This window comes from Garra rufa, chromosome 25 (genome assembly GCF_049309525.1).
Source record: "Garra rufa chromosome 25, GarRuf1.0, whole genome shotgun sequence".
NCBI lineage: Eukaryota > Metazoa > Chordata > Actinopteri > Cypriniformes > Cyprinidae > Garra > Garra rufa.
This window is the reverse complement of record NC_133385.1, coordinates 3,440,696-3,452,958: the sequence shown is the minus strand read 5'-3', so window position 1 is coordinate 3,452,958 and position 12,263 is coordinate 3,440,696. Positions and strand designations below refer to the sequence as shown.

General features: G+C 22.1%; 1 protein-coding gene across 1 annotated transcript; it reads left to right on the top strand.

The window, feature by feature from the left end:
* The first annotated feature begins 2,128 nt into the window (after nucleotides 1-2,128).
* Nucleotides 2,129-11,021, top strand: LOC141301783 (probable ribosome biogenesis protein RLP24). The gene is made up of 6 exons (XM_073831975.1): nucleotides 2,129-2,285; nucleotides 7,795-7,908; nucleotides 7,993-8,065; nucleotides 8,156-8,219; nucleotides 10,377-10,462; nucleotides 10,544-11,021. Exons 1-6 carry the CDS (start codon nucleotides 2,205-2,207, stop codon nucleotides 10,609-10,611), a joined length of 486 nt encoding a protein of 161 aa, XP_073688076.1. The 5' UTR covers nucleotides 2,129-2,204; the 3' UTR covers nucleotides 10,612-11,021.
* The last annotated feature ends 1,242 nt before the right edge of the window (nucleotides 11,022-12,263 follow it).

The following is a 12,263-nucleotide window of genomic DNA, read 5'->3' as shown; positions in this document are numbered from 1 at the left end:
ATCTAAATTATTTTAATAACTAATATTAATTACATATTAATAATTATTAAATATATTATTTAATTTACAAACTTCTTGTTTATAGAGATAGTTATAAAGAAATATTATTTAAATATTACAAAATTATTTACTTAAAAACTAAATTGTTTTTTATTTATTTTGATTAACAAAAATATTAAGGTATATAATATTTGATTTACAAATATATAATTTATTTATATTAAACAATCATTTATTCAATATCTAAATTATTTAGTAATCATTGACTTATTTTAATATTTATAAAGATCAATTTTTTATATATAATATTCTAAATATTAACTCATATATTTATATGATATATATATATATATATATATATATATATATATATATATATATATATATATATATATATATATATAATATCATATATTACACAATTATTATTTATTTATATATTTCAAAATAATTAAATTAATGAACAATTTCTTAATTATTTAAATAATTGAAACATTAACTTGTGTATTATTTATATGTCCAAATATATAATATATTTATGTTACAAACTAAGTAACAAATATTTTAAAAACTAAAATATAAACTTATTTAATTTATAATTTATATAATATTAAATTTATCTTATTTCATTTACAAATGCATTATTTATTTAATATTTATTTAAAATTGTTTAGTATTTAATTAACAAAAATATTAAGGTATATAGTATTTGATTTACAAATATATAATTTATTTATATTAAACAATCATTTATTCAATAACTAAATTATTAAGGTATATAGTATTTGATTTACAAATATATAATTTATTTATATTAAACAATCATTTATTCAATAACTAAATTATTAAGGTATATAATATGTAATTTACAAATATATGATTTATTTATATTATACAATCATTTATTCAATATCTAAATTATTTAGTAATCATTGACTTATTTTAATATTTATAAAGATCAATTTTTTAAATATAATATTCTAAAAATTAACTCATATATTTATATGATATATATATATATATATATATATATATATATATATATATATATATATATATATATATATATATATATTACATTACACAATTATTATTTATTTATATATTTCAAAATAATTTCTTAATTATTTAAATAATTGAAACATTAACTTGTGTATTATTCAATGTCCAAATATATTATTTATTTATGTTACAAATTAAGTAACAAATATTTTAAAAACTAAAATATAAACTTATTTAATTTATAATTTATATAATATTAAATGTATCTTATTTCATTTACAAATGCATTATTTATTTAAATATTTATTTAATAACTAACAATTGTTTAGCATCTATTTTGATTAACTAAAATATTAAGGTATATAATATTTGATTTACAAATATATAATTTATTTATATTAAACAATCATTTATTCAATAACTCAATTATTTAGTAATCATTGACTTATTTTAATATTTATGAAGATCATTTTTTTATATATAATATTCTAAATATTCTAAATATTAACTCATATATATATATATATATATATATATATATATATATATATCATATATTACACAATTATTATATATATATATATATATAAATAATTTATTTAATGAACAATTTCTTAATTATTTAAATAAATAAATAAGCCAATGATTAAAATAAGTAATCATTGACTTATTTTAATATTTACTTTCCAAATGTATTACTTCCAATAATAATTAAAACACAATGAAGTACCAAAAAGAACCAAAGTATTTCTGTTTTATGCAATTCAATATGTTTTTTCACAAAATCACTTGAGAATAAGTCAATTTGAACCTAATTAATCCTAAAGTGTTGCCTAAATATTTAGGAAAGACGTTTGTTTACAACTTTGCCAGAACTTTCTCTGTCAGCGGGCTAATTTCAACTCATTTTCATAATCTTGTCTGGTTAAATATCGTATAACTTGTTGAAATTGGTTACTAATATTTCTGATGAGTTAAAGTAACGAAAAACCATGTCTTATTGATCGTAAAGTCACATTTTTACCGTCTGATTCCATGGTCCTGCCTCGTCGGTAATGTCTCTCCGCGTCCCGCGGTGGCGGTAAAGCGTCAGGCCTGCGTGATGACGTAATACGGCGGAAGCGGAAACAGGCGTTCTCTTTTCCGCCTGTGTTCGCAGCGCAGCGACACATGTGCGACTGAAATCATAATAATTGATCAAAATGCGCATCGAGAAGTGCTATTTCTGCTCGGCTCCGGTTTATCCGGGACACGGAATGATGTTTGTACGCAACGACTGTAAGGTAAGCGTTAAGAACTCGATCGGCGTCGCGATGACGGTTATTAGCGTTATCTGCGTCAGTCTGCGTGTTTATATCAGACCTGACTGACATTTAAACCGCTGCTTTCAACAGTAATAATTAATGTTGTTTAGTATTAATGAGCGAAATGTAATGTGGTTTTTAATAAGTGCCGTATTTATGTAAATATGTCGTGTTTATTTCGAAGACTACGTCGGTAAACTATAGTAAATGTCGACAGAAACATGGGAATTCGTGATACATGTGACGTGACTTTACCGTGTTTTCTTCACATGTAAACAAGAAATATAAGAGCAAAGTATTTATTAGAAAACTTCGAATTACTCTGCATCAAAGAAACACGGTAATACCATGCTGTGTGTATAACAAAATTATGTATTTAATAACTAAACTATTTATTAATATGTAATTTCCAATTATAAGTTCCAAGTATATCATTTATTTATAATATTACAAAAATGTACATTTAATTTAAACCAATTTATTTGAGTTATATTTTGCAAAACATTATGTAAAAACTAAGTTATTTATTATTTTTTTCATAATACGTTTCAAAATATTTATTTATATAAATTACAATAATTATTTTAATAATTATAAATTACAATTATTTATTTTATGCAAATGTATATTCTTAATATGTTGCAAAACATTTATTTATTGCTTTTTATATAAAAGCTAAACTAGTTGTTGTTTCCAATTATACATTCCAGCTATATAATTTATTTATATATTACAAAATTTTACATTTATTTTTAAAAAATGTATTTTAATTATATTTTGCAAAACATTAAAAACGAAAATATTTTAATTATTCTCAATTTTAAGTTCTCTGTTATTTATATTACAATTTTTTTTACAAATTTATAGGAATAATGTTAGAACTGTTATTTATTACAAAACATTATTTATACATTACAAAAATGTACAAATTACAAAAATATACAATATTTTTTGTACAAATGTATATTATGTTTATTTATTTATAAAAACTAAATTATTTATTATTTCAGGTTAAGTTCTTACTATATTAATTTATATATTACAAAAATGTACATTAATTTAGTTTACAAATATATATTAATATTGAGAAACATTTATTTATTTATTTACATAAACTTGTAAGTTCAAAATATGTTATTTATACATTTTAAAATTTTACATGAATGTTTTATACGAATGTATATTAATTGTGTTGAAAAACATTTATTTATATAAAATCTAATTTATATATTACAAAAATGTTAGTTAATTTGTTTTATACAAATTTATATTAATTATATGTTGAAAAACGTTTATTTACTTACATAAAAACTAAATTGTTTATAAATTATTTACAATTATAAGTTCCAGCTATATTTATTTATATATTACAAAAACTTACGTTTTATACAAATTTATATTAATTATGTTGCAAAACATTTATTTATATAAAAACTAAATTTATTATTTAAAATTATAAGTTCCAATTGTTATTCATTTATGCATTACAAGAAAACGTTTATTTATAAAACAATGTATTAATTATTTCCAGTTATAGGTTCTTACAAAATTAATTTATATATTACAAAAATTAATTTTTTAAACAAATACAAACATTGCAAAACATTGTATTTATTGACATTTCGTGCTATCAGCTTGCTAATCATGTTAAAAACATGCTAGCAACTTGTTAATCATGCTAGAAACAAGCTAGCAATATTTTAACTTTTTATTTATCAAAGAATCCTGGAAAATAAAATGTATCAGTTTCCAAAAAAATAAAAGTATCTCTCCTGTTAGAATGATTTCTGATGATCATGTGACACTGAAGACTGCAGTAATGATGCTGACAATCCAGATTTGATCACAGGAATAAATGACACTTTAACAGATATTCACATAGAAAACAGCTATTTTAAATTGTGATAATATTTCACAAAATTACATTTTCTGTATTTTTGATCAAATAAATGCAGCCTTGATGAGCAAAAGAAACTTTTTTTTAAAAACAAAATCTTACTGATCCCAAACTTTTGTAAAATATGTGGTATTACTATGGTACTATGCCCAAACAAATACATTTTTTCCATTAAATTGTTTTATGATAAATAAACTTATTTAAAATATTAATGTATTAAATGTTTTCTTAATGCAGTAAAGGTTTTAGTAATGTTTTTGTGTATTTTTGTCAGTTATTAGTTTATTATTATTATTATTATTATTATTATTATTTTAATGTTTATATAATAATTTCAGTTTTAATTTATTGTACTAAATGAGAATGAGAAACGTTGGCTTGGCAACTAGTTAAAATAAGTTTTGTATTTTATTTCTTGGAATTTTTCATATTTTCTGTATTTTGTTGTGTTTTCTCTATATTTTATTTGTTAATTTCCTTTCTCCATTTACAATTTTTAAAGATAAAATATATGTAAATATTAGTATTAGATTTTTTTTAAATATACATTTTCTGTTTTCATTAGTAATTAAGGTTTTAGTAATTCTGTGCCTTTTGTCATTTATTATTTTTTTGATTTAAATAATTTTTCAACTTTATTTTACTACATTTACACAATGTTTTTTGTTTTATTTCTTAGAATGTTTTCACATTTTCTGTATTTTGTAGTGTTTTTTTTTTTTTTAATTTAATTCATTTAAAATTGATAAAAATATATTTATTTTTTCTTTCATTGCTTACATTACTCTTTTATTACTATGGTACTATGCCCAAACAAATACATTTGTTCCATTAAATTGTTTTATGATAAATAAACTTATTTAAAATATTAATGTATTAAATGTTTTCTTTTTCATTTCATTAATACAGTAAAGGTTTTAGTAATGTTTTTGTGTATTTTTGTCAGTTATTAGTTTATTAATATTATTATTATTTTAATGTTTATATAATAATTTCAGTTTTAATTTATTGCACTAAATGAAAATGAGAAACGTTGGCTTGGCAACTAGTTAAAATAAGTTTTTTTTGTATTTTATTTCTTGGAATTTTTCATATTTTCTGTATTTTGTAGTGTTTTCTCTATATTTTCTTCGTTAATTTCCTTTCTCCATTTACAATTTTTAAAGATAAAATATATGTAAATATTAGTATTAGATTTTTAAAAAATATACATTTTCTGTTTTCATTAGTAATTAAGGTTTTAGTAATTATTTCTGTGCCTTTTGTCATTTATTATTTTTTTGATTTATATAATTTTTCAACTTTATTTTACTACATTTACACAATGTTTTTGTTTTATTTCTTAGAATGTTTTCACATTTTCTGTATTTTGTAGTGTTTTTTTTTTTTTTTTTTTTAATTCATTTAAAATTGATGATAATATATTTATTTTTTCTTTCATTGCTTACATTACTCTTTTATTACTATGGTACTATGCCCAAACAAATACATTTGTTCCATTAAATTGTTTTATGATAAATAAACTTATTTAAAATATTAATGTATTAAATGTTTTCTTTTTCATTTCATTAATACAGTAAAGGTTTTAGTAATGTTTTTGTGTATTTTTGTCAGTTATTAGTTTTTTATTATTATTATTATTTTAATGTTTATATAATTCAGTTTTAATTTATTGTACTAAATGAGAATGAGAAACGTTGGCTTGGCAACTAGTTAAAATAAGTTTTTTATTTTATTTTATTTCTTGGAATTTTTCATATTTTCTGTATTTTGTTGTGTTTTCTCTATATTTTCTTTGTTAATTTCCTTTCTCCATTTACAATTTTTAAAGATAAAATATTATATGTAAATATTAGTATTAGATTTTAATAAAATATACATTTTCTGTTTTCATTAGTAATTAAGGTTTTAGTAATTATTTCTGTGCCTTTTGTCATTTATTATTTTTTTGATTTATATAATTTTTCAACTTTATTTTACTACATTTACACAATGTTTTTGTTTTATTTCTTAGAATGTTTTCACATTTTCTGTATTTTGTAGTGTTTAAAAAAAAAATTTAATTCATTTAAAATTGATATATATTTATTTATTTATTTATTTCATTGCTTACATTACTCTTTTATTACTATGGTACTATGCCCAAACAAATACATTTTTTCCATTAAATTTTTTTATGATAAATAACCTTATTTAAAATATTAATGTATTAAATGTTTTCTTTTTCATTTCATTAATACAGTAAAGGTTTTAGTAATGTTTTTGTGTATTTTTGTCAGTTATTAGTTTATTATTATTATTATTATTTTAATGTTTATATAATAATTTCAGTTTTAATTTATTGCACTAAATGAAAATGAGAAACGTTGGCTTGGCAACTAGTTAAAATAAGTTTTTTGTATTTTATTTATTGGAATTTTTCATATTTTCTGTATTTTGTTGTGTTTTCTCTATATTTTCTTTGTTAATTTCCTTTCTCCATTTACAATTTTTAAAGATAAAATATTATATGTAAATATTAGTATTAGATTTTTTAAAAATATACATTTTCTGTTTTCATTAGTAATTAAGGTTTTAGTAATTATTTCCGTGCCTTTTGTCATTTATTATTTTTTTGATTTATATAATTTTTCAACTTTATTTTACTACATTTACACAACATTTTTTGTTTTATTTCTTAATGTTTTCACATTTTCTGTATTTTGTAGTGTTTTTTTTTTATTTATTTAATTCATTTAAAATTGATAAAAATATATTTATTTTTTCTTTCATTGCTTAGATTACTCTTTTATTACTATGGTACTATGCCCAAACAAATAAATTTTTTCCATTAAATTGTTTTATGATAAATAAACTTATTTAAAATATTAATGTATTAAATGTTTTCTTTTTCATTTCATTAATGCAGTAAAGGTTTTAGTAATGTTTTTTTGTATTTTTGTCAGTTATTAGTTTATTATTATTATTATTATTATTATTTTAATGTTTATATAATAATTTCAGTTTTAATTTATTGTACCGAATGAGAAACGTTGGCTTGGCAACTAGTTAAAATAAGTTTTGTATTTTATTTCTTGGAGTTTTTCATATTTTCTGTATTTTGTTGTGTTTTCTCTATTTTCTTCGTTAATTTCCTTTCTCCATTTACAATTTTTTAAAGATAAAATATCTGTAAATATTAGTATTAGATTTTTTTAAAAAAATATACATTTTCTGTTTTCATTAGTAATTAAGGTTTTAGTAATTATTTCTGTGCCTTTTGTCATTTATTATTTTTTTGATTTATATAATTTTTCAACTTTAGTTTATTTTACTACATTTACACAATGTTTTTTGTTTTATTTCTTAGAATGTTTTCACATTTTCTGAAATGTGTTTTTTTTTTATTTTATATATATATATATATATATACATATTTTTTTTTAATACATTTAAAATTGATAAATATATATTTATTTTTTCTTTCATTGCTTACATTACTCTTTTATTACTATGGCACTATGCCCAAACAAATAAAATGTTCATTTTATGGTACTTTAGTCATTTTCTCAGTTTATTTATCGGGTGTTTTTTTTTTTATGTGTGTTGAAGGCTTTCAGGTTCTGCCGCTCCAAATGCCACAAAAACTTCAAGAAGAAGCGAAACCCAAGAAAGACCAGATGGACCAAAGCGTTCAGGAAGTCAGCGGGCAAAGAGCTGACGGTGGTGAGAGTCCATCATTGATGTAGTCGACTCGTTTAGCTGTTCCTTCATCAAATAAAATACTGTGAATGTGTTTGTGTTCGTCAGGATAACGCACTGGAGTTTGAGAAGCGCAGAAATATTCCTGTCAAATACAACAGAGAGCTCTGGAGCAAGACCGGTGAGTCCGAAACTGACTCACTGACCGCACTTAATTATTAATGAGCCATTAATTAATTAAAAATGACTGTGATGTGTTTGTGTCGAACAGTGGTGGCCATGAGGAAGGTTGAAGCCATCAAAAACAAACGGCAGGCGCGCTTCATCATCAACAGGTGAGTGACTTCAACAGCTGCTCCTTTTGCTTTCTTTTATGTTTCAACCACTGCATTATTCAGATACTATTATAGTCTTTAGTAATTGTTTGAATTGGCTTTAATTTTTAGATTCGGTTTTTCTTGTCATTTGAAAGGTTTAGTCTTTTTTTTTTTTTTTGAGAATTTTTTATTTTTATGGTTTTTAAACTTAGAAATATATTTTTAATTTTATAAAAAAAAATTCAAAAAACAAATAATTACTTATTTTAGTACATCAAGCTAAAGTAAATGAATATGATATTACGTTTTGCTATTTTTATTTCAAGTGTTAAGTAGCAAATGTTTTTGTTTTTAAATATATTATTTTCTTTTTTTTTTTAGTAATATAGTTTTTTTATTTTTTTTCATTTTAATTGTAAGTTGTAAGGCAAGGCAAGTTTATTTATATAGCACATTTCATACACAATGGTAATTCAAAGTGCTGTACATAAAAAGGAATTAAAATCACAATAGCATAAAAATCATAATTTAAAATAATAATCACAACAATAAAAACAAAATTAAGAACATTTAAGATGATTTAAAAAAAGAAAATGATTTCAAATTAATTAATACAGTAAAATGATTATACATAAAATAATGCAATCTGTTCGGACGTAGCACAGCGCTCATTCAATAAATGCACAACTGAACAGATGAGTTTTGAGTTGTAGTATTTTGTCTTTTGTATTTTATAAGTCTTATCTCCGTTTTTGTTACTTTAGTACATTTAGTCTTTTTTGTCATTTTTTTAATTATTTTTGAATATACATATAATTTATTTTAGTTTTTGTATATTTTAATACATGAAGTTAAAGTCAATGAATATTTTTTATATTTTTACTATTTTATTTCAAGTTTAATTTCATGTTCTAAGTAGCAAAAATGTTTTAATGCTAAATATTATTATTTTTTGTTTTTTAATAACAACTGAAGTTGTAGTGTTCTTTTGTCTTTTGTAATTTATTAATCTATTTTTATCGCCATATTTAATTATTTTAGTAATAAATATTTTAAAAAAGTACTTTTTAAAAAAATGAATGCATAGACTTTTTTCTTTTTATCTATTATTATATTTGAATATACATATAATTTTTTTATTTTAGTTTTTGTATATTTTAATACATGAAGTTAAAGTCAATGAATATTTTTTATATTTTTACTATTTTATTTCAAGTTTAATTTCATGTTCTAAGTAGCAAAAATGTTTTAATGCTAAATTATTTTTTGTTTTTTAATAACAACTGAAGTTGTAGTATTCTTTTGTCTTTTGTAATTTATTAATCTATTTTTATCGCCATATTTTTAATTATTTTATTTTCAAAATTTATTTTAGTAATAAAGTAATTTTTTAAATATTTAAAAAAAAAAATGCATAGACTTTTTTTCTTTTTTATCTATTATTATATTTGAATATACATATCTTTTTATTTTAGTTTTTGTATATTTTAGTACATCAAGTTAAGTTTTTTTTTTAATGAGTTAGCTTGAATTTTTTTTTTACTCAAATTGTAGTATTTTTTGTCTTGTATTTTATTAGTCTTTTTCTCCATGTTATTTTAGTACATTATTAAGCTGAATGAAATGCTAAATATATTAAGTGTTTTTTTTTTTTTTACGTTAATTGTAACTTAAATTGTAGTTCTTTTTTTTCAGTTCTATTTAATAACTTGATTTTTTTATATATATATTTTCAGTTTTCGTTAATAATTAGTTAAGGTTTTAGTAAATTGTTTATTAGTGTGGTATATACTTTTATTAGTTTATTTTTTATGTATATAGTTTTTATAAAAAAAAATACAGTTTTAGTTCATTTTAGTACATAAGATAAAACTTACTTTTTACTTAATTATTTGTCATATTTTTTTTGTTCTTGTTTATTATTATTGTCCATTTAACATTTTTCATGATTAATTTATTTTGAATCATTTGTTTTTTATTTTCTGTTTTCATTAATAAACTAAAAATGAAATTATATAAACATGAAAAAAACTTGAACATTTTTAAAGTAAAACTACATGAAAATGAGTTGGCAGCTAGTTAAAATAAAATACAACAAAAACAAGCAGAAAAATGTATATACTTTATTTAGTTACAATCTCCATCATTTACATGAACGTTTCCATGTTCCCTCAGGTTGAAGAAGGGTAAAGAGCTGGAGAAGGCGGCAGACATCACTGAAGTCAAGAAGAACATCCACCTCATCAGAGCTCCACACGCAGGTAAAACTGCTCAAACATTACAGAACATCACCCTAAACCTTCCCAGAATTCCCTGTTCTTACCTCTCTTGTCTGTCTTCAGGTCAAGCCAAACAGTTGGAGGACAAGATGGTCCAGAAACTGGCCGAAGATGTGGAAATGGACGAGTGAAGCGAAGAAAACGCTTCACATTTGGACTTTCAAAATGTTTCTGGTTTGAAATGTTGAGAATGGAAGATGTGGTCACTCCTGATCAGCTACAGGACGGAGTCAGCAGAATCTGCAGGTTTCTCCAGGATAAATCCACTTTAACATTTCCTTCCTGTTTCTTTTATTTTGGAAAACTTGTTATAGTTGTCCACCCACAAACTTTATGGACAAAACGTGATTTCAGTTCAAAAACGTAATACTTTTGTGGTCATTTCGAACATGTAATATTTAATTTTCATGTTTCTAAAAGCTTAGTTGCCACCAATTTGTCGTGAAATGTAAAAAAAAGTTATCCAGAATTTTGTGTTAAAAGTTAATTAGGCCTAAAACATGAAATGATATAAAATAAAAACATTAATCAAAAAAGTAAATATTGTGTTTGTGTAATATTTTATTGTGGGATTACATGCATTGCTTAAAAAGATTTTCACTTGTAGTTGATTCAATTTGTGTAGCATAACATTTTTTATATACATTTAACACTGTTTTTTAACTTGAATTATGTGCTTTTATTTTTATATATATTATCACTTCTATATTTTTTATTATTTAGCATTGATTGATTAAAGAAAAAATATGTATGCATGTAGTTAAGTATGTACAGTAAAAGTGACTACACCCCTCCCATGTCAGCAACCATTTTAGTATATCTTCTCAAGGGACAATACTATAAATGAAACTTGGATATATTTTAGAGTAGTCAATGTGTAGCTTGTATAACAGTATAGATTTACTGTCCCCTGTAAATAACTCAACAATCAGCCATTATGCCTACACATATAAATACATGCATATACATGCTTGCATACATATATGCGTACATATATTCATACATATATTCATACATAAATGCTTACATGCATACATGCACGCTTATTTATACATACATACATACAGTCAGGTCCATATTTATTTGGACACTGACACACTTTTCATAATTTCGGCTCTGTCTGCCACTAGAATAGTTTTAAAAATGATGCAATCAAGATGAAATTGAAGTGCAGACTTTAAGCTTTAAATCAAGGGGTTGAACAAAAATATAACATAAAATGCTAAGGAATTACAACCATTTTTATACACAGACTCCCCATTTTCAGGGGCTCATAAGTAATTGGACAAATAAATAAAATGTTCATTTTTAGTATTTTGTTAAGAATCCTTTGCAGGCAGTGACTGTCTTAAGTCTGGAGCTCATGGACATCTCCATAGACTGGATTTCTTCCTTTGTGGTGCTTTGCCAGGCCTTTACTGCAGCTGACTTCAGTTGTTGTTGGTTTGTGGGTCTTTCTGCCTTTAGTTTTGTCTTCAGCAGGTGAAATGCATGCTCAATCAATTTGAAATCAGAAGACTGACTTGGCCATTGCAGAATATTCCACTTTTTACCTTTAAAAACTCCTGGGTTGCTTTTGCTGTATGTTTTAGGTCATCGTCCATTTGTACTTACATACATACATGCTTATTTACATACATACATACATGCATTTTACATGCATGCATACATGCATACATGCTTTTTACATACATGCTTATTTACATACATACATGCTTATTTACTTACATACATGCTTTTTTACTTACATACATGCTTTTTTACATACATACATGCTTACTTA